We start from the raw sequence: 26,449 nt of genomic DNA on the forward strand, positions 1-26,449 counted from the left end.
CCCATTTTTCTCTTTTTATTCAGTGATAAATAATTTCCTATGATCATAGGCTTTATGTGTGGACGTCCGATCAAGGCAAGAAACCAAATTAGAGGGCACACATGTTGCCACCATTAGAAAATAATAGCAGAAACAAAAAAAAACAATGAGGTAAGAAGTTATTCTTTATACATTTGTGGTGCTTCTATGTCTGTTACCTATACTGTTGAATGCACAGTGCTTCCTAATACAGAACTCCTGCCTTTTGTGACTGTACATTATCAAACAAAGTCAGGCCATGGCACGATACCAAACCAAACGAGGCAGAGCGTAAAGTTCAGCAGTTTACATCGTAAGGACGGGGCAAGAGAAGCCGAGCAGGAGAACAGAAAAACAAAAACCTAAGACTTTGCAAATGAGGAGATTGTGACTCTGTCGACACACAAACGCACACTTTCCAACAGTCAGTCGCTAATGTGTGTAAATCTGAGAATGTGGAGATCAATCTGCATCTCTTCTTTGATTTCAGCTTCAAGTGTAATTGAATTTTTTGTTACATGTAGGTAAAATATTAATCTGGGGATTTTCTTGTAACTATGAAGAATCTATTAGTGCCGCCACATTGGTATTTCTAAGGATTAATGGCATTTCTGAAATGGAAGACGTCTGATTAATGCTGAAGGCAAAAAAGAGGGAAAAATGGTAAGTTTAATCACTTAAAGAGGTGATGAATTAAAAACAGAAATGTTGGTGGTTTGGGATTTTAAAAATAACATGCTGAAGATGATGCTATGACAGACAAGAGGGGAGGAGGAGGAGCAAATAGGAGGTTAATGAAGGTAGAGAACAGACAGATGGAAACAGATTAAGAGAGAAGCTATCAGAAGAAATGATGAATAAAAATCGATAAAAAGCGAAACAGGAAGGCCAAATCAGACGAGTGAATTCAGAAAAGTTTCATCAAGATGAATAAGCAGGAGAAGATGCAAGCAGTAAGCAGCTAAAGTTGCTTTTTTTTGGCATTTGCAGATGGAAAACCTTGAACATGCCTGTCCCACATGCATTATTTCTTTTGTAAAGTTTCCTGATTTTCCACAGTATGACTCTGCTCTAAGCCTGAACAAAGAGCTGTCTGTCTGACATTAATCGTTTGTGGTACATATTCTGAAAGCTGACTCCAACTGTGAAACGTAATAAAAAAAATAGTTGATGGATCGTTCCATTAAAGGGATTCGGAGAAAAATGACAGCCAAAGACAGAAGTATAGCTTAAATATGATCAATATAAAAAATAGTGCAGGAAGAGTCGGTGTGAGTTTGTGTGCTTTCAGAATTCACAGAGCTCCAGAAGCAGCACTCTGAGGCACAGCCCCATGCATGGACCTGACCTGCAGTCCCACTGCCTTCACTCTTACACAAAATAAACATTTAAGAAAAAGGAGAGAGAGAGAGAAAAAAAAAGCTCCTGCCTCTCTTTTTCCATACGTTAAAGAAGAATACCACTGATTTTCAGCATTCACATGTTTTCATATCATCCGTATCTTCAGGAATACTGTCAGCCATTTTTGTCCTCTCGTCTCCCCAGCAATGAATGTACAACTAGAGAAATGCATTTGGGAAGGCCACGGTGCATGGCTTTACTCAACAAAGTTACACGAACAAGATGTGTTTATGTTCAGATGAGTATTCCTTAAATTCACAGTCCTCTAGATACTGCTGAGGGACGTGTATCAGTAAGAAGGGTTTAGCTCAGCTGCCTACACTAATACTTGCTGCTATCCATATAAATAACACCATTCGTAGACTTTGACCGGGTAGCATTCACCTTAACGGGTGACCTGCTGTTCTGTGGAGAGGTCAACCCCCCCCCCCCCCCCCCCCCCCAGTCTACCACCTGTTCCTAAACCTGGATGAGACTAAGAGGAAGCACAGCTGTATCTACCTCTCATCCAGAGCTGTGCGAAACAGCTGCAAACGCAGCTGCTCTTCCTAACTGCACACCTGAGGCCGTGCAATATGGCGAGGCACCGTGCTCCCCTGACAAGCTTTCGGACGCCTTGCGATTCCCGCTCAGTCAGCAACGGTAACACTTTTCAGAGGCAAGGTGGTGTAGGATGGAAGAGAACAGAAAGAAGAAGAAAAAAAAACAGTTGTACAACAGAGACGGCTGAAAATAGCAAGGAGAAGCCAAAAATAGCAATAGGAGCGGTCGTGATGGAGCAGATGTGTGCTGGGGGGTGGCAGCAGGGAATCCAATCGCTGAGTGGCTGTAGTGGTCCTCAAGAAATGTGCGCCAACACAGTGGCGGCGGTTGCCATGACAGCAGCACATGAAGCACCCTTTTCCGAATGGAGCGATAACAGAAAGGGGGCTGTGGCTGAGAGGCTGCACTCTTTCACACCTCTGCATCCGTCAGGTCCCTGTCCAGTCGCACTTTGCTCATTTGTCCATTTTGCATCCTTTAGTCGCCCCGTTCTCCGTGGTGCTGCGGTCCCTTGACACATAAGCGGAGGCCTCCCCGTTTTGGGATTCCGGCGAGAGTTTTGGTGTTTTTTTATTTTCAGTCACTGTGTTCGAGTCAATCCCATCGTATTCTCAACACCCCCTGGGAGCAGTCCAGAGGGGAGCGTAGTGGAGTCCTCAGCCTGGGAGGCAAACTTTGCCTGCAAACAGCAGTCCCACTATGGTGAAGAAGATGGAGAGGACAAAGAGCACATACGAGGAGCCGACTACCGTGTTGTTGGGCAGCTTGTACGGCTGGCCTCCCACCTCGTTGATATAGAAGCCTATGGGGAAGATGAGCGCCGCCATACAGAACAGGATCACTGCAGACAGAGAGGGAGGGAGAAGATGTCAATCATCTGACACAGCAGGTCCCCCCCTTAAATTTGATATGTTCGTCTGTTTATACTTTACTTATACTTTACATTTGTTCTGCGCCCCACAAATGAACTTGGATGTGTCAGGTTTGGGAGGATGTTTTGCATTTATTTGTTTCGCCTTAGTTTCATTGCATCACACAGTCTTGTTAATTTAGTTTCCCGTTTCGTTTTTTTAAAATAATCTTTCGATCCCGTGCATCCTAAAAGCATCCAATAAGCTCTTAGAGTTTAGGAAAATTCACAATAAACCTTAAGAAACTAATATATTTCTAAAGATTCTTGGCCATAAAAGTCATGCTGTAGTCAAAACTGGCCGTGCTGCTGAATACGGCTGTCTGCAAGCAAAAAATGGGCAAACCTGTACAGGACACACAGATGGCCTCTATAAAATATCAAGGTCGTAGACCGCTCTGTGAGCCCGTAGAGTGAAAATATTCGTGCACGTTTTTTCTACAGGCATGATGCGACGGGTCATAGTGAACACTTAAACTGCACATCAGGGTAAGTAAGGGTGAAGTTTGTGAGATGGATGCGTGCATACAGATTTTTCCTTTTTTGTTTTGTTCCTCCACATTCTTTTAGCCTTTTTATTCCCTCCAATGAAGAAAAATGAAGCACATTTGAATGAGTTTGAGAAAGACCACCAAACTTCTTTAAGTTGAAGTAAAAGTTGCAGAAGGGCTGTTTAAACGGCTTGGAGGTCACCTATTGACCTCCTGACGTGTCACAGGTCAATACACAAGTCCACTGCTGACCTTTAAATCTTCATTAAACCAGTAAAAACATATTTTAATGGAGACACAGATGACTAAGATTTTTTGCACTTTTACTTGAACATAAAGTAAAGTGAATGCCATGGGGAATTTGTTATGTAATGTGTGCATGATTAATTAGCTGGCACTTTTTCTGTCCATTTTGTACAGAAGAGGCTTCTAATGACACATCGCATGCCCACGTCTACAGAGGCATGCACAGAATCTAAAGAATAAACCTAAATCTGTAAAGGAAAGCTGCATAAGCACCTCTGATTTCTCCCGCCAGGGTCCCAGCTGTCTAAACTGGGAGTGAATCAGGTCCCAAACTTATTTTTAAGACATAAACGATCACATTTTTTATGAATTTTTCATTGAAGTGGTCATGTAAAGGCTGGAAAAGATTGATCCGTCTCTGACACGCTGAAACCGTCTAAAGACGTGCAGCTCAAGAGCAAAATTCGACCAGAAAATTGATTATTTTGCTAAACATTGGAATGCTAAATTGTTTCCTCTGCAGCAGCAGGATACAAACATTGGAATATTTATGTGGTTAATCTTTTTCTACCAATAATGATTCTCTGTACCACATTTCCACTTGAATGGATACATTTATAAATATAAACTATAACCTTTCTACAATGAAAAACCAGTCATTTTCTACAGCTTTTCTAAACTATGTTTTGACAGTCACCCAAAATGTGTGTACTGTACACATAATTTGCAAGTGAAAATTACTGCATTTTAACCTCCAGCTGATAGGAGTCTAATATTTTCTACGGTCAAAACAAAATGAGTCCAACAAAAGGTTTGTTAGCAAACCCCTGTTCAAGGCCTTCAAACATTCAGATTTCAAAAAGGCTCTAAAAAAGGAGAAATGCTCAAGGTCTGCAGAGTCAAAGAAACAAAAAAGTCATTCTAACAAGCATAAAGCAGCAGACTTTAGAACAGCAGCTTCCTGCTGCCGCCGTTATGTGTCCATGTGTTTATCCCATTGATGTCTATCCTCTCCCATTGTTCTTCAAAGAGGACTAGATTGTGTCGATCAACCAAAGATTCACCAAATCATATATATGGAAGGTGAAAGTTCGAGTCTAATCTGCTTAGTTTGAAACTTGGATCTAAATAGATAAATCAAAATTCTAAATTAAAATACAATTGTCTTGCTGTGATTAAAGTATAAGATTAAAAAAATATAATTTTTGAAATGACATCTTTCAGTAACAGAAAAGTGCGTTTTCAGTCGATGTTTAAGTTAAAAAAACAAAAAAGCAATTAAACAAATGCAAATATATTTCTTTAAATATATTTTAAGCTAAACCCTCAAACTTAAATTCGTAAGTTCCCTTGTTGTTTGACTTTCTTTTTTTGAAAACTTTTTAATGTGTGATGCCATACATTTGTTTTGATTTAAATACCAAATAATTTTATTTCATTAGACAATTTGATTCAATTTAGTTGTGTGGAATGCTAAATTTGGTGCCAGGAGTTATACTGACATCATATTGAGACGTCTACAATTATATCACAAATCTTAAAATGTAAAAGTCCCAAATTAGAAATAAAGTATTTTTAATTTTTCACAAGAGCTCGTAGCTAATTAATCCACTTGACGAATGTTCTTTCTTTTCCTTTGGGGACATTGTAGCTGAGGTCACTTATGTAACAAACGATGACGTAAAAAAGCATTGAAAAGAATCTGACTTTAGAATTACAGATCAATGGCAATGCAGGCTCAATGACAAAGTCTCATGTCATGACAAAAGACTGAATGACATATCAAAGAGCTTTTCACCATTTTCTATCCATTAAGATGTCACTTTTCTTATATATATATATTTGCTGTCTTTAAAGCAGCACAAATGGAACCATTAGAATTCTTTAAATACAATAATGCAGATTAAATGAGTGATAAGGTGTTTGTAATTAGGGATCAAAAAAGAAGAAAAAAGAAGGATTTTATAGCTTTCTAAAAGAATGTATTGCATCTTCTCATATGTATTTTCTGTTTTGTAATTAAAAAACTTGTTTATCATGAAAAAGAGGAAAGCAAATACAATGAACAAAGATCAGACAAATAAAACTTTACATTAGAGGGTAAATACAATTTTTTATAGGTATATTCCTATAAAAAAGCAGGACAAAAAAGAAAAAAGGAATAATATGTGACCTACACTAAAGGCACTTTAGAATACAACCAAAGCTTCGTTTAAAGCAGCATCATTTTTTGCTTATAAACAAGAAAGTCAGTTAGGTCTCTATGCAGTCCTCCCATCTACATGGTAAATTAGCAGAAAAATCACAGAGACTTTTGATAAATCCAACAGTATTAAGCTGAAAATATTGCACAAAATGTTACATTTGCATTCATTAAGTGTTAAAAAAACTCAAATATGTGTTCTGACAAGAAGATTTATGATTTCCTTTGCTTAAAAGTTTTTAAAGTGATTTTTTTTACCAATGCAACTAGTGTCAATGCTGACTTTCAAATGTTTGAGACGATAAACTGAAATAAATGTTTCATATTAATCCACGTTTTTTGTAATTTCTGTAGAATTGTGGAAAATAATTACTATTGATATGTGAACAATCAATCCATAGTGTTAGAATAACCACTGCTAATTATTATTATCATTACTATTACTATACTAGTTTGTGGTTTTCTTGGAATTTTGCAGCCCTGTGTGGCCCATTGCACTACTCAGACCCATTAAAATAGCCCTCATCCTCAAAAAGGTTGGTAATCTCTGCTTCAGAGTAACCAGTAAGAAGCTGTCTTTTGGACTGTGGGAGAACATGCAAACTCCACACAGAGGGGTCCAAGCTAGGACTTGAGCCAGGGCCTTCTCACTGTGAGGGCGAGAGAGCTAACCACTGCCCCACTATGCAGCCCCCAAAGATAAATTTCTGATCAAAATTCTAAATCCAGGTGAGAAGGTATAACTGACATGTTCAGTAAAGGGCAGAACCACTGCACATGCTTTCAGCATCATCTAATCAGTGGATGAGGAATGTTTTTAATGAATGTGCATGTCATTCAATTATATTTAATCACAGATTTTCTTCTTTTGTGAATTTTTAACCAAATTACATTTCATTACATTCATTCTGCTGTTCGTCAACTGTAGAGCCAACTTAAGAAGGCCAACACTGGCAAAACATTGACTTTTTAATCACAATAAAATATTTTTTTACAACCACATTTTGTGCAGCAATTGACAAAGTGTTGAAATGTATTAGTTTGGTTGTAAAACTAGTCTCTTAATGACTTTACTGATATTTGTCAGAACATTCAGACATAGTGCCTGTCATAAAAGTCTGCCCATTCAGAAGCTGACCGTTGACCGCTGACCGCCAGACCGTCTTTCTGAAACCAACTTCTCTGTACAGCTCTGTCCCTGTTCCATTTCTGTCATAATTACTTTCCAACACCCCGAGCTTGTGACTTCAGACGAAATTACTCGCCGTCTTTACTCATCATTTGCACTGTTCTTTTTCCTTTTAATCCTGTTGGTGGCGAACGGATGACGACCGACACGCCCACAAATCAGCAACATCAAAGCTCATCCTCCTTCGGGAGAGGAAGTCTTAAAGACGCATCCAAATTGCAAAATGAGAATCCTACTTCAGGTGCTTGTACTGTTCAATTTAAAAAAAACAGATGTTCCCTTTTACAACTTTTTGTCAACAAAAAAATGATCAAGTTCAACCAGTGGAGATGACCATCAGTCTGTTGTAATGACATAAGGGGGGGGGGAAGTGCATAACAGGAATCTTCTGAAAAGCTGGAATGATTGAGCCTAAATTTCATGTTCTTCAGCTTAAGATTTCCTGTGAGCGTCTGCCTGAACAATGCAAGAGCTCAGAATTAACATCGTTTCAATTAAAGTAAACTGTTTCAAACCACTGAGCATTTATCAGTGTGTTTCTAACAGGGAGGATGGGAGAGGACAAAGTTCTTTTTTTTTCATGTATAATGATAATAATCACTGAGCTCTAAATGATAAAATAATACAAAAATACATTTTGTATGAGTTAAATTTAGAAAGAAATTGGATGTTGAGGCTTTACAGGAGTGACAACAGTTCACTGTTGTCATGGCAACATCTTTTTTTTTCTTCCTTTTGCCTTTAAGTGTGGTCATTACATGGCGACTCAATAGCTTCCAATTTAGCTCAAGATAGACTTTAGTGCTTACTGGACTGAGAGCAGAAAACAGAAAAGAGAATATTAGAATAGAAAATCGGAGATTCAGAAAAATGAGGATTTATCTAGAACATAGAAAGTGTCCAGAAAAGCCACTTCTTTCTCTCACTGCAGCGAAATAAAGAAATAGAGGCAGTTTTCAACCAAAAAAACACAATGCATTGTGCATTCACAAGCTACTGTTGCGTCTGTATGAGCGCTCAGCGCACTCGTTTCCCCACAAGCGACTGGCCAATCAAATTTCAACAACCCACACAGCTTTGAGAAAAGCAGACCAGACCCTAAGCACAAGAAATTATCGGAATTTCTAAAAGCACATCTATAGATGACCTTACTATTAAAGCACAGGAAAAGCATAAACAACACAAAAAGAGAAACTTCTCAGAGCTGTGAAAAGAAAAGAAGATAAAAGACTACTTAGTTGCTGTGGTCCATTTGCCGCCCACGAACATACCATACAAACAACAATACTCAAGCGTGCATAAAAATATATCTTCATTCTTGTATGTGAAACAGTACAGAGAAAATCATAAATGCACCGTTAAAATCTTTCTAAAAATAAAAACTTTGCTGTTTATGGATACAAATATTTTTGGGTGATGTGTATTTAAAAGACTAACATTTCTACCAATTTTACATATCAGCTTCTCCTAAAGCGACCACAATCTATTCTATTCTGCTTAAACCCTTAGGAGTCCTGGCCATTATTGTCTATTTTGAGTTTACCTTTACATTTAACTCTTGTAATCTGTTTACCTTTCCATGTTTGCCATCTTTTTTTGTTTTTTTTGCACCACAAGCTCACCTGTGGAACTTTACAGTTATATTTTTGTCATTTTGCCATCCAGGATTAACACACCTGACCTGAAATATCACACAAAAATCTAGGGAGGATGGAATATTTTTATTGTAAAAATCCCATCTGTGATTGATAAATCTTTTTTATTAGAATAGGTTTACTTTATCTTAAAAAAAAGATAGAGATTTGGCAAACAAGAGTTAAATGCAACTTTTTACAATGAAGTGTAGCCAAATGTCTAAGATGTTTAAGTTCTGGTATTCCTGAAATGACTTTTAAAATAAAACACTGAGACTAACTTCCAATGGCCCGCCCGAAAATACTATTTTTTTTAGCTGAACATCACAAGCAAAGTCAAATTGTGTCAAACAACAAAACTAGGCATAGCTTTTAATGTAAAATACTGGGAATGTTTCAAGTGTGTTTTTTTGTGTTCCATTCCAAAACGTTTCTTATATCCAGCTGCACACACAAGCATCACAGGCCTAACAAGCTGTGTCCTTTCTGGTTTCACCCCCCTGAAGGCAGCATTTGTGTTTATGTCCGACTATGTTCCAGTTCTCATCAGCATCTGTGACAACGGGCACAGAGCTGGGATCAGACCTCCTGCTCTGGGGAACACCCGTCTCCTCCCCACCACAAAGCTGACGAACCATCTCCACCATGAAGTCTTATCTTGTGTCATAGCTGCACCTGCTTGGCTCTGCTCATCTGAACGTTTTCTCTTAAAAATCGTGCTTACATTTTTTTTTTTTTTTTTTTTTTTTAAATCGCTACCCCTCTCGACTTCCTCATCCCATAAAATCGGCATTAAATTTGCACCAGCAACTAACTATTTATTTATTGGCTGATGTGATGACTAGTCCACCCAGTAGGATGACGGGTGATTCTGCTCGTTTTGCTTGCACAGCTATTAGCATTCAGCCACTTCCTGAAAACAAATGCGCATCGGGTCTAAGATATATGGGTAAATGTGTGAAAAATAATAAACGAGTTATCATAAATCCTGTAGCTAAAACAAAAACATAACAAGTAAAGCCACATCTGGTATATAGTTTGAAGCCACTACTTTAAAAACCAGTGGAAATGGACATTCAGGGGATCTTTACATGGGCAGAAATGCCCTTTAAAATGTGTCATGTGATTTGGACGCTGTGGGGCTTTTGTCAACCCTTTCATTGAGAATGCCACTGTGCATTGATGTGAACTACTCTAAGCGGTAATGAAGTGCTGGGTGCATTCAGATAGAGGGAAGTGAGAAGAAGTTCAAATTGTGGTGAATACAGTGATTGAAATGAGTATCAATATCATTCTTTGGTTCACTTACTTCCAGTAAAAGCGATCCAGCGGGCATATTTGGTCGCTTCCCTACGCCAGTGTGATGCAACTAGCAGTCCACAGGTGACTGTGAGAGATATGATGCCCATGATGATGAAGAAAAGTGTGGTGACCCACTCGGGGGGCAGTCGGGGCGGGATGCAAGTTCGGTCTCGCCCGTGGATGGTCTGGCACTGCCGGACTAGCCCAACTGTGAGTGCACCTACAAAGAGAGGATATCAACCGCCTTAGATCTTCATTTGAATAGACAATATGAAACCTGATGGAGTTTTTGTGGGTGTGGCAGTGTTTAGCTTTTAATTAATCTGCTGGCACTTTTTTTTTTTCATCTGACTAAATTGTCATCTTAAGTGTAAGAAGAGCCAATCTATACAAGTTGGTGAAAATTGGATTTTTTGTCTGTTAAAATGTCATGGACAATGCAGGTTTACGCATAATAAAATGGCACCACTTTACGATGCATCTTAAATAATTATGCCAAGGAGACAACCTGATTCATGCAACAAACCATTACCAAGGTGTGGAGACCTGTTCCCATTACCAATGCTGCTTTCTTTTCAATTAGTGCCCATCGAGGGATTTTCTACCCGAATAAGCACAACACCATCACACTGCTGTGTGCTGAGCTCTTTGCTCATTACAAGTCTCTGAAAGTAAAAGGAAGACTCCCAACAGAATGAAGGAGCAGGAAGTGGGCAATTAAAAATCAAGATGTCGAGTAAGAAGGTTCACTGAAGTGAACTTAGATGGCTTTATGTGAGTTTTTAAGGCAGAAAAACTACAGAAAGGCATGATTATTGGTTACTTCGTTTGTGCATATAAAAACATGGTTAAGAAGGCAGTTTTCACTTGAAGAATAAGCAATAAAATGAATAAACTGAAAACAAATCCGTTGGACTTTCCTTAATAAATAAATATCTGCAATTGAGAATGGAGTAGTAAGACCTAATACGATAATCTCACCATGGAACAACTAAATGATGAACTGAAAAACAGAATATTTTAAAACTATTAATATCAACTTTATGATTTATAAACATTTATTCCTTTTTGTCTGCAAGTTATAAAATGAAACTTGACGCACTGATGACAAAATCTCCCGAATAGAAACGTTATATTTAGAAAGCTTTGCGCTCATCATGGCAGTGCACATTTCTGCACCATCTGCCACACAAAAAGCAAATAGCACAGCCTTTAGCGGGGTTGGTTTTCCGTCAATACTCCATCCATGAAATTGATTCCCGCCACATGTGTGGTGGTGATTCCACGACAGCTTTAAATCAACTCCTGCAAAAAATCTCGACTGCTTTTGACACTCAGCAGTTGACTGAATATGATGTATTTTTCATGAATGTAAAGTCAAATGTAACTCAAAAAAAGACTACAACTAAAAATTCTGATAAAAAGTGTGGGTCATGTTATACAACATAATATAGTGTTCCAAAATACACATTAAATATACACATATTCCAGTGAAGCTGGAAAATGTAGCCAAAAGTATGAAAAAAAAGTCTCCACACAACATTTTTTATTTAAATGTTATAAATGTTTCTTTATTTAAAACATTTAACTCATGATTTTAAACAATTTTCTTGACTTTTTCTTATTTTCTTGCAGTTTATCAAACCCCGAAAGCTACTGAAAATGGATAGGGGTGAAGGGATTCATACTAGTGTGGCTCCAAAGAAGAAAAGATTTCAAACTTTCACAATAAATCTTAAAAACCAACATTTGACTTTTGAACCTGCAAAACAATTATTGAATGTATCCAAATTTTTTCCTTTATTTTGTATTTTATGAGTAAAAGATAAATCTAGAGAAGAATTTTAAAACGTGCAAAAGTCTGAAAGTGCATGAGGCAAAAACAAAAGTTTTAGAAGATCCCGTTTCTGCCTTCTACATCCACACATTTTATTACTTGCTAGTCACAACCTTTGCTTACAATGACTAAAATGCCAAAACAACAGGAGCTAACAAAAGAACAAAGCCTGAACGACAGAGGTGTTATTTGGCTCTCTGCAAGTGGAATGCTGTGCAGGCCTTCCAAAGGAAATCCTGCCCCCATTGCAACACTCACTCTGTTTTTACAGTAACCAGCAAACACACACAAACAATGCTGGTGAGCTGAGAGGAACGCTTTGGGGAGTCTGTCAACCTGCAGGCATGAATTTGGCAAAACTCCTAAACCTAAAGATGCAGACAGAGACACGGTCTTCTCCAACAGGGAAAAGGAGGAAGTTGAAGCTAAGTTTTACCATCTCATCTGCCTTTGAGCCAGCGCTGCCAGTGCATTTCTTATTGCTTATGCAAAAATTGTGAAAAAGTGAAGGTCACGGCTCATGAGAAAACTAGCACCACAAAAACTCAGCGTGTTCAACTCGGTCTTTTCCTGAAATCCGCCTCGGCCTTACAGAGTTCAGTCTCAACAGAAGCAAAAACGGAGCTGGCTGAGGAGCACAAACACGGGCTGTGGTGCTGGGAAGATTGGGAATGGTTTGATAGCTGCAGTTTACAACCATTTCCTTCTGAATCCCTGGGCCTCCTGTTGTTTTACTGGCACACTGTGGCATTCCGGTTATACTGCAGAGAGGCACGCTATGGTAGATGGACACAGGTAAACAGAGCAACAACACAAACAACCATTTCTGTTTTTCTAGGATTGTATTAGAAAAAGTTTGCATTTGAAGCAAAAATCCGCATTTAACACTTTAGAACATTTACAAAACATATTATTGCTATGTTTAAAACTGCAGAAAATAAGAATAAAATACGTAAATGGATGTTTTAATTGTACTGTATGCATAAATCATGTAATTTTACTAATAAAAATGTTTAGCTAGTCATAGGTCTTACTTTACTCTGGCAGAACTAAGCAATAAAGCAGAACTAAGCCTGAGTCAAAGTTAAAGCTGGAGGTGATAAGGGGACAAAAGTTGACTGGAAGGAGGATTTTAGTGAAAATAATTATATACAAAACCATTTTAACTATATGGAACTCAAGGCTAGTGCCTTAGTGATAAAATCCTTTAAGAAAATAACAGAGCTAGCCATTTCACGCTTCCAAACATATCTAGTTGTTTGCTCTCAATACTTTCTTATATCGACCACCCCACAGCCCATCTACTCCAAGATTAAATTCAAGTTGTGTGTGTGTGTGGGGGGGGGGGGGGACACACACACTTATTTGGTGCATAAAACCTGAAAAAATAAAATAGGTGAGTGAAAAAGAAAAAACAAAAACTGCCTGGAAAGAAAAATATTTCTACATTTTGAGCATTTCATGATTATGTTTTTGCAATAACATAAAAATAGGTTAGTAACATTGAGTTCTTTTCAATTTGGTAACTAAAGCAGCAACATTGATTCTATGCTAGTTATTTTCTCAGATTCATAGCTGCTAAGGGTGTTAAATAACACAGCTGACCCCACATTTTACCTTTCCTACAACTTATTCTTACAGATACAAAGTTAAACTGAACTATTTTTGTCCTAAAATGCCACAGCAGTAAAAAAATGCAGCAACTAATGGCAGGGTCAAAAGCTTTTTACGGGATTAGTAATACAAAAAAAAAAATCAGTTTGACGATGAACAGATCAGCATCAGTATAAAAAAAGAGAAGAACACTTTTGAAAATCTATAAATGGTATAAAAGCCTGTATTTAATCAGCAACAAGAATTATTTTACTTCTCCTTCCTGATGCAGATTTTACATAACAAGTTTGAATGCCTTGAAAAGGACAAACATTAATGCGACTCGGGGTAAATCTGATTCATCTGCATGTCTGAATCCTTCACAACATTCAAAGTGGGCAAATGCACGAAGGAGACAAAGCAAAGCAACAAGTGATTTGTCGCTTAGGTGCTTTTCTTTCAACTAAAATGTTGAAAAGCTTCCGTAAGAAAAAAATATAAAACATATTGTGTTTTCACTGAGAACATAGGGAAAATATATTTACCTAAGGTTTTTATAGTCTGGTCTGGTTTAGGTGCAATAATATGGTACATATTTCTATTGCAGACACCTTTAAATGACCTCTAGACGCACCAACAAAAAGAATAAGAATTTAACAAGGCGTTAATAAAAGAATTATCGTCAAATTAACAATATAAATCATGTGATTCATTCTGTAGTAAATGTTCTTACCGGTGGAAGTTCAACCCAGTTTTTATGTAGATTCCTGTGTGCCAACTACAGCCATTTCTAAATTAGGCCAACAAAAAGTATTCTTTTTACAGAAGCCATATGATGATGACAAGCAAAGTAGAATGCAACAGGAAGCACCTTGCAAATTGGGGGAAGTAATGTGAAAAAAGTCAACTATGTTTCTTTCATTCAGGCCTTTCAAATGAAGTTGAAAGTCACAAGGAATTGTGGGTAATAAATAAAAACAGATATTCATGAATCCTGCCCAAAATGAGCTCAATCCAAATATTTCATTAATTTTAACATAATGTTAGCTTGCCTGTTGCCTGCTCTAAACAAGGATAAACACACACATCTGATTTGAACACAACACTGGCGTGGTTCTTCTGTCCTTTGTTTATCAAAAATAATAGGCCAATTTCTCCATATCGAGGTACTATTCCCTGTTTTTCCACACCTCCACCATCCCCTATTACCCTGCAAGCATCTATGCACTCACTATGATCAAAACACTGTTCCCACCATGTCTCAGCCCAAATGAGAGGAAATGAGCACCGTGTCTGCTCCACTGCAGCATGATGATGCTGTCATTAGTGAAGCACAGGGGGTGCTGATGTTTGGAAGCTCAGGGGGGGATGAGTCAAAATGGCCTCTGAACCGTAGTGGGCGGCAAGTAGGTAAGTCGAAGCAGCCAATAGCCGATTATTCTGTACCTGGAGGCTTGTACAGGGCTTACTGTTACTGCAGGGGCACTGCAACACAGATGGGAACAGCCTATGTGCATGTACAAAAGAAGAACTAAAAGACAAATGAGACAAAACCAGAATTAAACTCTAATCAACGTTCAACTCTCCACTCAAAGAGGATTAGCAAAGATCTCAAGCACAGGTAGATTAACACAAAAACACTTTAAAATCAGAGGGATCAAACTGGATTAAAATTACATTAAAGACCTACTCCAATGAAAATCATGTTTGTGATGTTTTGAATATGTTCTTGTGGAATTATTCTGATAGAGGAGAGATATGAAGAAAATTTAGCTTAAAATGGCAATTCAGGATATTTCTTTATTCAAATCATTGTGAAGCAGGAGCAGCTGCAAAAAAGCCATTGGAAAAAGCTTGTAGATGTGTCATAGAAGCTACTACTGCAAACCACAAGCTTAGTGCTTTGCTCCATTTTGATGCCTCTACTCGTAGTCAAATAGATCCAAGTATGCCTTCGCTTTCCTCATTTGAGCCAGCATCTGGTTCAAAACTGTACGGCTGAACAGCTCAAATATTCCTCTGCATTTTTGTTGCACCGCTAATGTTAGGTTGGGGGTTTGGAGGGGCTGTAAGCTAGTGGGAGATTGTGTAAACAAATGGACGATGGAAAGGGGTGGGCTAACTCCGTGTCAACAGTCCCGCCCACAACGAAGAGGTGATTTTAAATGAACTACTCCCACTCTGCAGAAAACTACGTCCTAGAAAACATCACAGGCTTTTTTATTTTGACTGACAATGGCATGATCATAATTAAACGACCGCTGGGAACATTTTTAAAATAGCTCCAAAGATGATCGTAGTGAGACTTTAATGATAGCAACCTTCGGGTTACAAAAAAACCCCAAAAACAAGCATTACTTTGATATTCCATTTCGAGTAGCTGATATGATTTTTAAGTTCTTTTTTTTCCCTGGTCTCAACTTTTAATCTAGTTTACAAAAAAGTTTCAAAATGAACCCGAGTCAACTTGTTGTTCTTCCCAGTATCCCTTGTTTGTTTGCTTTATAACTGCAGGGGAATTTTGGTGATTTCATAAGTTACTATGGTTGCAGAAAAACTGCACATTTTTAAGACCACACTGTCCTTCCTACTAGGCTTTGTGCACAAAGAATTTCCAAGTCCCATCCTGACAGGATTAACAATTTAATCATCAACATGATTTACAAAACACAGTTTTTGTGAAGTAACAGCCAATCTTTTCATTTTCCAAAACATATACTGGACCAAATAATGGGTCTGCCAGCTAAAAAGGAGAATCCCAGGCTTACCCTTAAGGTCTTTTGAGGAAAAACGCAGAGGCGTTCCCTGCCAGCCTCAAGATATAATCTGTCTGGTGAGTGGTGGGTCTGTCCCAAACCCTTTTCCTGGTGGGAAATGTCTGAAACACCTCCTGTGGGTGGCAGACAGTGTGTGCGTTGTCCTAAACCACAACTAAACTCCTATCAAATGGGTTCACTTAATGAAAACCAGCAGTAACAACTCTAAAATTCATTAATGTTTTTACCCAATCCACTACAGAACATTTACATTTCAAGACAGGAGTATAATGCTCTCAGTAGAACATAGAAAGTTTCTGCTTAAGCATGTTAGCTTGGGAAATTCTTTTTGGCCACATATTTATGTCATATTTTGGTCAATTATTGGTATGATATGATCCAAGTAGCACTACGTGGTACATTAAGCAAGAACTTCACAAGACAGGATCAGAAATAACCAAAGACACCACCAGCTCAGTGGCCTTGTGGAAGAGTGTCCGCCCTGTGACTGGAACGCCGTGAGTTTAAATCCAAGAGAAAAGGGGACAGTAACAAACTCCACCTCACAAATGCCCCCATTTAACCATAATAGAGTGCTTAGAGTACCAATAATACAGAAGTCTGATAAAAAAAAATGAAGGATCCCATTTTCTCTTTACTTAAAGAAATGTTTTTATAGCTGATACAGTCAAATGCCAAGGAGACCTCAATGCAGGTCATAAACCTTATTCTACTGATCCAACATTGCTTTCAGGACAAAGGTATGTAAATATAAAATAATATAATATTCTGAATACATCGTTTGAGCAACTTTAATATCAGGATCTTTATAGCATTATATAAAGATGCTGAATATTTGGCATCATTATTTTGGTGTTTGGGAACATCTGTAGCAATAAATCCACATATTGAGTAAAAACTGGTTTTTGTCTGTTAAATACAGCTTTTGTCTTTCTTTGAAGTCAAAGGCTCTTCTGTTTCCTCACTGGCTCTTTTCTGCATAAAGAAACTTTCCAGGTATTTTCACTTAAACTCATGACATTGTGGCCTAGTAAAAGACAAAATTACAACTGGCTTTATGAAATTTTCCTACTAAAACAGATTTCCAATCTTTACTTTTACACAACCAAGGGGTATTTTTCTTTTTCCCCCAATCTTGAGCAATCAAGCAAAACCAAAACAAAACATCAGGTCCAGAATGCTCACAGTAGGAACACTTATGACCAATCCAAAAAATACTGACCAGAAACTTCTTATTAATACCATTAGGCCTGCACAATATACCGCAAATTTATCGTTATCGCAATGTCCAGCTCTGCAATATGCATATCGCGAAAGACGGTGAATATCGCAATAAATCATAAACCCAAAATGTGTTAAAACAATCTTATGGCAGCTTGAAGCATTTAACGCATCAAATAAATCCCTTTATGTTTTGACCAATCAGATGGACGCCTATTATGTTAGACGATTGTCACCTATGTCGATGAGGGTCATTTGGAGTATAATTTTTAAACTGTTGCAATGAAATGGGAATTATGTTTTTGGTTATTTTTCTATTGGTTTATATACCGCAAATTATATCGTTATCGCCATATTGATCATTTATATCGCATATCGCAAGTTTTCCTAATATCGTGCAGCCCTAAATACCATAATACATGTTGACATACCTTATTACACAATTTATCGTCCCATGTAATCAGCCTGTTCTGTGAAGAACTACAAAGTCCCACATTGACAACGTCACAGCAGCAACGTGGCGTCTGCCGCGTGCACATACCCCAAGACCTGAACTGGAGCAACGTATGAGGCATTTTTGGCTGAGTTTAAATAAAATATTCATGCAAGTAAACAGCTGGACCTCGGATTTTTACATTATAAACAAAACAGAAAACATGTACCGTAGGTCATGTTTTTTCCCCTGGGGCCCGGTACCAACTGTCCCACAGACCGGCCCCGCGGGTTGTGGACCACTACCTTTATATATTACATTAGCTAATTTAATGGGTCTATAGTTTCAGTGTTGTTAATTCTACAGCTTTAATTCTTAATGACAGGAACTAACAGAACAGGTTGCAAGCTGTCAGGTGGTGTGCCATTGCTAAAAAAAATCCAGTAAAAGAAAAAGTGAGTAGGGTAAAAGCTCCATACTTGCAAACAAAGCTGTTCGACAGAACTACAATCCACACCGCAAGACTTGTTACCAGCCAGTGTCTGAGCTGAATCAAACATCTCAGAGGGACTTATGATTGCAGTTTTATCACATTCAACTTTACCAATTTTAAAACCATTCCCTTGCATACAATTGAAAAGCTTTTTATATTGCTTCTACCATAGCCGGATTATATCAGCAGAGCTGCCCATCAATAGAAGCTGGCAGGGGGGTATTATAGCTATAAATGGCTCTAACGTCATTACAGAAATCATTAACACTATTATTTTTGGAGCTTTTTTTAATCAGTAAATCAGACCTCAGAGAATGCTTGCTTGTTTGCTTTGCGATGCAGAGCGTACTTAACATTTATATTCTTTTCATATTAAAACAGTGGTCTGGACTTCATCACACAAGAGCCAACCCAAAGCCTTTCAGCCCTCACCACGGAGATTCTTCACATTTTGATTCAAACTTGGTCTCAATTTTGCCCCCTCTGTTACTTTTGCTTAGCGGTCTGTGAAAGAAAAAAAGAGACTCCAAAATGCTATCATCCATCTGAAGATCACAGAATCTTAGACGAATCAATTTTCTTGACTTTTAGCCCCGATCATCAGGCAGCAAAGGAAGGTGATTCATATTCAAGGAGATGGACAAAGGCCATACACTACAGGACATAGAAAATCCGGATGCTTTTCCATTCCCAGCTCCACTTAAGATAATCACATGCACTTACAGGCACTTACAGTTAATATGGAAAAGCTCACCTCAGATAAAAACATCCGCAGAGGAGGAACGCCATTACATCAACACCTCAGCATACTTTTTTATTAAGCTGAAGCCATTTGAGGCTATGAGATTGTTCAAAACAGAGTCTGTCTAACATTTCAGACTGATATTATGCGTTTTCGAAAACTTTCTGGACTTTCCAGGAAAAAAAAATCATTTACAGCAGAGTTCCTTCACCTGCAGAACAAGATAAATATAGTTGCAGATTTACCATTTTGGAACATTGCAAGCAATGACTAAAGAGTTTGTGTTTAGATGAAAGGTTTGGCTTTTACTTCTAACATGCCAGGCTATTTTTTTTATGCTTGAAATTATATTTTCACATTTCTAAAGTTGCAAAGTGCTCCGTGTCCTTGCACATTCAAGATGCTTAAATACACAGCAGAACTGAAGTGTTAGCACAGCAGCCTTGTGACTTGATGATGATGGCTGGCCTGGTTTCAGTTGCTCTGAAGTAATGACACTGTGTGCCCTTGTGCTTTGGAAAAGGACACTTAAAAAAAACCCCACACAATTTAACAGCGTCCCATTTCATCTACTTTAGGCTAATGTTAGATTCAGCTGCAATAGCAGTTTCTGAGCAACAGTTATGCGCTGCAATCAATCCCAAATGTTGCTCTAATGCTCTAATTTCATGTAATTATTTGCTGATTTCTATTTTCTTTTTTTATATATTTTGCAATAAAGGAGGCTTTTGTGTGTCTTTCTAAAAATACTTCAAGTGGTGAACATTGCAAATGTTTCCTGCCACTGAGGTGGGTTTTTTGCAGTCAACACTCAATAGCACTTTGGAGTTGAAGGTCCTCTACTCTCACAAAAAAAAGCAAACACTTCTGCTAATAGCTATATTTTATTCTGAAAGAATGATGTGAAAATGAGTACAAAAAAGGTAGGTTGAAAGGACAGAAGTGATCAAATGCACTTACTTTCTGTCTGAAATCTTCCATCAACCTGAAATGATTAACCACACCATCTCCATCAAATACAGAGATTCATTTCATTTCAAATAAGTCTGCAATTTGCAGTTTATCCTGGTAGCTCTCCTGCCTGATTAAAGTACAGTAAAGCACATTTAGAAAACATATTATTAAAAACATTGATTGTGTGTATTTCTTTCCAGACACAATAAGCAGCAGAAAAAAACTTAGTGTTTTTCTTGGCTAGGTAGTAAAAGGGTTAAAGGGTGTATATTTTAAATAACTCATTTAACCAATTTATTTATTTATTTGGCTTTTATGTATATTATGACTTTTATGGTTTCTCTTTTGTACATTTTACCCTGTCTCTTTAAATCTATGCAATGCCTCCAGAAAGAATTAGCCACAGCGTTTCCTTCCATTTTATGTTTGACTATTATTGCTGTTCCTCTTAATCTATTGTGTCTTATTATTTTAACTTGTGTTTAAAAAGTTATATACGTCTTTTTTGTCAAGGACGTTGTTTTCTACAGCATGTTGATGAAAGCTGCTCTATAAATACAGTTATTGATTGATATTGCAATTTTCAATGATGAAAGAATTGGATCAGGATCTTTGTCTAAAACAGAAACAAATTTCTTAATGATAACGTTTGATGCCAAAATAACAATAACAGTAACAATAACAGAATAACAGATGCCAAAATAACAATTTCAGTGAAGGTAAATATTAAAAAAAAAAATTCAAAATCAACTATACCCTCCTTCAGATGGGTGGACTTTCAAAAAGATGGGTTTCAGATCCATGGACACCTTTGTTTTCCTCATCTGAGCTGGTATCTGGTTCAAAACTGTACGAATGGATAGCTCCAATATTGATTGCCAATTCTTTTTTTGCACCCAAAATGTTAGGTTGGGGATTTGAGGGGCTGTAAGCTAGCGGGAGAGCATGTAGACAAAGGGATGATGGGAAGTCAGGGCAGGCTTACTCTGCACCAACAGTCCCGCCCAAAACTCAGAGGTGAATTTCTGATGAACTTCTACCGCTCTGCAGAAACTATGTCCTACAAAATAAGTTGTTTGGGTTTTTTTGCCCTAAAACCAAGACCACTAGGAAAATTTTTACACGAGATCAAAAAGTTAACCTGAGTGGGACTTCAAAGAGATTTGCTACAATATAAATTAAATAAAGCCACAAAAATCAACAATTATTAACTGTAATAAAACTAGTTTCCTCTTTAGAGTCATGTTTTGAACCGGTCTGCATTTTAGCCAATTCCTCATTATTTCACCAGAAATCATAAGATAAAAGGTAATAGAAATCTTTTAACAAAGGAAACATGACAAAGTCACGCTGAGATTCTAAACCAGACAGTCATCAAATGAGTTCTTTAAGACAAAACTAAAAATCAGATTTACCTGTCTCCTTCTTTCTTAGAAATTAATAGGTATTTTTTATGACTAATTGCAGAATAAATGTAGTTAAAAATAGAACTGTATTTGTACTGTAAGGACAGTCTATGTCACTCCCATTTATCCAGCCAAAAGTGAAAGTATGAGTAACTCAGAAATTTACCAAACCGATAAAGCACAACCGCTACAACAGAGATGTCACAAGACTTAGCAGATTAGTATGTAGAAGTTAAAAAACAGATATTAAAAAATAAAACTGTCAAAAAACATGACAGTAAGCTTCTCCAAAGACAGTCTGTTTATTGATGGATGTACGACAATCGTGTTTCTTTTTGAACAAAAACAACATATTGAAAAGCAAATTTGCAACTCCAAGTTGAAGCCATAAACTCTTAGTCACCTTTCAGCTGCAGACGGAGTTCAGATTTTTCAGTTTGTAACCAGCACTTGAACAGTGTGGACGTCTCCCAGCAGCAATGACCGTGTTTGCAGGTGAGAGAGTCGAACTAGCTGTTCTAGAAGATAAGCAGCCCTACATCTCACCTGCCTCTGGGAAATATCAAAGCCTGCAGAATAGATTTTAAAACATAAAATAGATTTTACTTCAGACACAACACAACTAACTGTATTATGGTTAGAAAAATGTGAAAACGGCTGACGGTACAATCCACTAACACCCATCTGGTTCTTGGGTATGGTGTGTTGCCCTCCGGCATCTGCAGAGTCTGATTTCTACTTCACTCACCACAAATGTAAACAATTTGACAGATGACAACCACACTTCTTTACATTACACTTTCAGTCTTTCAACAAAGCAGCAGATGCACCCCACACACACACACACACACACACACACACATTTAACCATTAAAGTTAAAAGTCCCATTTGTTGTCACACATTGAAGTGTGTGAAATGTGTTCTCTGCATTTGACTCGTCCTTTGGGGGAGTGGTGAGCCGCAGTCACAGGAAACCAATTAGCAGGTTAACCCTTTCAATCCAGCTATTTAAGATTGGTGTCGTCAAGGAGGGCATCGAGTTTTTTGGTATGGTCGGACTATAGATTGGAGACCACAATCTTGGATATGAAGGGCCTACCCTTTACCACTAGGTTCAATTTCTGATTTTACTTTGCTTGAATATTGGCTAAATTCAAGAACTTATAGAGAATATAACAAATAATTAAATATTATAATCACATTTTGGGATATGCTGTGCCTTCAGAGGCTCGGCACAGCAAATCAGCTTTCACTGATTCCCACAGGTGGTTTGGCAGAGATTTTTATGCCAGATGCCCTTCCAGACACAATCCTGTACTTTATCCAGGGTGGGGACCTGACCAGGGGGGCCTGGTGGCTAGTCTAGGCATTAGCGCAAAGGGTCTTTCCCAAAGACCCCCACTGGATGAAGCTCATCACACTCCTCTGGGAAATGAACCCTGGATTCCCATGCACTAGTCCTACATGCAGCCAACTGAGCTATCCTGAGCCGCTTCCTTTAAACAGTACGGGTGTAACAATCCACGTAGTTGAACCGAACTGTTTCTGTGTGGCAGTTTCCGCTCGGTTCACTTCTGTACCGTTTTGGTACGTTTTGTCTATTTTTCCCCGCACGTGCATTGTAACGATCCAGCTGCTTTGTCACTCGTAGCAGGAAACGAGAGCCGAGCTGCCAGTTAACTAGCTGCGTTGACTGTCCTTGCCCCATACTCCGCTCGCCCTCTAACAGTCTCAGAGAGAAACTAGACAAAGAAATAGATTGCACTGAAACCCATTTATTATGAACACACACGAACAGCGTAACAACATGAAACTCACGTCTCTTCATAGCTCTCTCAGTGATGGTGAAGAATTCAACACACAAGATTTCACACTTCCCATGAGTCTTAGTGGCTATAGGCGGGGGTAACCCCCAGGTCTCCACTGTATTAACTTTGCGCTGAGGCGGAAGTAATGTTAGCCGTGAGTTTCCTCCGAGACGCTATTAGATGACGGACAGTAAGCATGTCAACACATGGCTAATGCAGACGCGGGGCCAGAGATGATAGATCGATAGATTGATTGATAAATAAAAACGTTATTAATCTCCCAAGGGAGAACTTCAGGTGTCCCGCAGCAAAACACACACACAATAAATAACAATAGAATAATAGTTCTTAAAATAGCACTTCATGTCAGGCCGATTTGTTAAACAGCAGTACCGAACCAAAATGTACCGAACCGAGCCCTATGAAATGCTGAATCAAAACCAAATTGAGATTTTAGCATATCGTTACACCCCTATTAAACAGGATATACGACCAAAGAAATGACAGGGAAGTAGGGTTGCCTTCAAACAGACAGCGGGTGCACCATCTGAAAATAATGACAAGAAATGAGAGGAAGTGAAAGTGTCGAATCTCTGCGACTTCCCGTCCACGCATCTGACAAAACCACCAAAAAACAGGGCAGAAATAAATGACTCTAGAGGCCACGGTCTGTGAGGGAAAGTGAGAGGAGTGACGCAGAAGTAGAAACTGCCCGCTGAACAAATTTCACTCCAATTACAAGGTGTGCACAAACCACAACTGTGCAGCTTTAAGAATACCACAAGCTTCCACTTTCGGTACATTTTGGGTACAAAAGTGACAATCCCAAGAGCTGGACCCGAAGTCCCGTTTTGCATGAATAAAACTGCCAGATGTCCAGAGCATCTCATCTGTGTCCTATTATTTGCTTTAGCAAAGATTACTTGTTCCGATGAGCTAATACAGTCTGAATGTGTTGTAGAGGAGGATGAACCCTCCCCGACCCAGTTACTAAGCTGTTATTGTGCAAAGAGAACAAAGAGTAGCAGATGTCAATAGCATTAAAGTGTTTTCAGGAGTGAGACAAGTAATATAGAGCCGCAACAACACCTGCCTACACAAAGCACTATAGATGCAACACATACACACCTGCACAGGTTCTTTGGTCAGACAGATCACACTGAGGTCATTTTAAATGTCAAGTCATGGGAACCAACATGTTATTACTGTACTTTTAGTGGCATATTTAAAGGTTGTTTGTGAGTGGACTTTGACTGTTTAAAAGGGGAAAATAATAATTAATTCCATTGTTTTTTCAAGAAAAACAAATAGTCTTAAATGTCCTCATAGCAGTTAATCGATATGTTTATTTATATATAAATTTCTGCATCAACTAAATAAATAACAAATGAATTCATTAAGATATTTGAAAATGTTTACAGTGATTAGCAAAACTGTCTCCCTTCAAAATAAAGCACCCTGGATGTGAAGGTGGATGTATATTATGATAATGTTAGATTTGGTTGTTTATTTAATTTTTTTTAATGAACACTGTAGGAAAAGTGATGAACAATTATCAGGATGTGTTCGCTGAGAGTTTTGAACCAGCTAACATAAGATACATAAAAGATAAACTACAGTAGGATGCTAAGCAGAAAACCTTTGCTGTTTATTTTTTCTTTCAAGAGATGCTACAAAAAGCAGGGAAAGCATAACACCTTCTGTTTACCTGCTGATTCACCAGTGTTGATCCAGTCTGGGTTTGCAATGCTGGCTATTGCAAAAATATCCGCAGCCAGGAAGAGGCATCCTGAAATGATCGTGAGTTTATCCATCCCTCTTCCAGCCGCTAAACCCCGAGGAAAGACGTGGAAGAGCGGTGGTCGTTATCCAAGTGCGACCACGGGATGCTGAAAGATTCAGGGTGGGCTGTGTTATCAGTCTAACCTCGCCCCCCTTAACAAGAGGATCCTGCTCTTGCGATTCTGTCCATTTTGGAGCAAAGCTAGCCCATTCGCGTCGAGTAAGCGCGAGCCTCCGGCGTCACACAAAAGCATCACATCCCTGTTGCAGTCCGGTGCGGCAGAACAGAAGCTGACTTGGTGCTCAGGCCGTGAACTGCTTGTGGTGCCTCTCGGATCCGCTAAGCAGCCGCCGCCGCCGCTGCAGCATCGGGTACGGCTGCGGCTAGCAGACAGCTAGCTAGCTATTTCCCAGATTCGGGCTCCGTGTGCCGAGCTGCGGCCCAACGGCTGCTCGACGACCGAGACCTCAACTGCTCGAGCATTTCAGGCACAATGTCACGCCAAAAGACTTCCAAAAATAATAAAGCAACTCAATTACGGGTGACTTCACAAAATCCAATTTTTAGGTGAAGGTTTACGGTTACCCATCAGGAAAACGAGAACCCATCACGCTGTCTTGTTTACTCGGGCTGGTTCTCCTCCGCCGAAATAGCATCTGGTACTTTTTTAGTCCGTTAGCCAGCAGCTCCTCTTCTTCGCTCCTCTTCCCCTGCTTCGGTCGGACCGCAGAGAGAGAGGCTGTGGCTTTTCCCTTTGATGCTGCGTGTTAAGAAACAGACTGAGAACTCAGAGGCTCCCGCCGGACAACAAAACAGTTTCGTTGTTGGGATGCTTTCCACTTGTGCGCCCACAGTTAGCTCACCTTTCTTTCTGCCAAATGACATCAGGCGAACACCCCCAAGCCGCCTCAAACACACACAGAGCCCAATATGTTCACGTTCAGGGGAGGGGGGCGGAAACACTGTCTTCTCGCGATACTTACCAAAAAAGAGGGGTCCCTTGTTCAAGCTCTTGTTTTGGCCTTTTGGTCCAAAACAAAACATCACTTTAAAAAATAAAATAAAAAGATATGTTTTCCTAAAGGACTATTAGGGTAATATTATTTTATTAGGATTAAAGTTAAATTAGATTAGTTTAATGTTTGCACACATGAAAAAGCACAGGTAAAATCTTCTTTGGCTCTTCTCCAGTCAGAAGTGTAAAAGCAGTGAGTGCTAAAATTTACAGAATATAAATATTAGACATGAAATAAAAGATTTGTAAAAAAAAAAAGTGTAAGGATATAGCATGAATTTATAATTCTGAATATATTACCACAATTAGAAAAAGGTTTTATTGACTGTTCATATTTAAAAACAAAAAAATGTGACTGAATTGCAAAGAGATGAAAACATTTCTTCAAGGTTCAAGTACTTGTAAGAACCAAAAAGTGATGAGGGTAGAAGTGGTGGAGGTTAGAAATT

At 38.6% G+C, this 26,449-nt stretch overlaps 1 protein-coding gene across 1 annotated transcript; it reads right to left on the reverse strand.

Moving 5' to 3' along the window:
* On the reverse strand, positions 1 to 25,953 carry LOC101157538 (uncharacterized protein C16orf52 homolog B). Its single transcript, XM_011478205.3, has 4 exons — positions 25,849 to 25,953; positions 24,911 to 25,745; positions 9,945 to 10,157; positions 1 to 2,803 (listed from the first exon to the last, which is right to left on the reverse strand). The coding sequence occupies exons 2-4, from the start codon at positions 25,014 to 25,016 to the stop codon at positions 2,619 to 2,621; spliced, it is 504 nt and encodes a 167-aa protein (XP_011476507.1). The 5' UTR covers positions 25,017 to 25,745; positions 25,849 to 25,953; the 3' UTR covers positions 1 to 2,618.
* Positions 25,954 to 26,449: the final 496 nt, after the last annotated feature.

The sequence above is a fragment of the Oryzias latipes genome, chromosome 8 (genome assembly GCF_002234675.1).
Source record: "Oryzias latipes chromosome 8, ASM223467v1".
Classification (NCBI taxonomy): Eukaryota; Metazoa; Chordata; class Actinopteri; order Beloniformes; family Adrianichthyidae; genus Oryzias; species Oryzias latipes.

Bases quoted from the DNA above. Each gene is read 5' to 3' on its own strand.
- LOC101157538 (XM_011478205.3), bottom strand. From the start codon at position 25,016: ATGGATAAACTCACGATCATTTCAGGATGCCTCTTCCTGGCTGCGGAT. The intron at 10,158-24,910 runs GTAAACAGAAGG...CTCTCTTTGTAG, and splicing joins CAACACTGGTGAATCAGCAG to GTGCACTCACAGTTGGGCTA. The intron at 2,804-9,944 runs GTAAGTGAACCA...CTCTGTCTGCAG, and splicing joins CTGGATCGCTTTTACTGGAA to TGATCCTGTTCTGTATGGCG.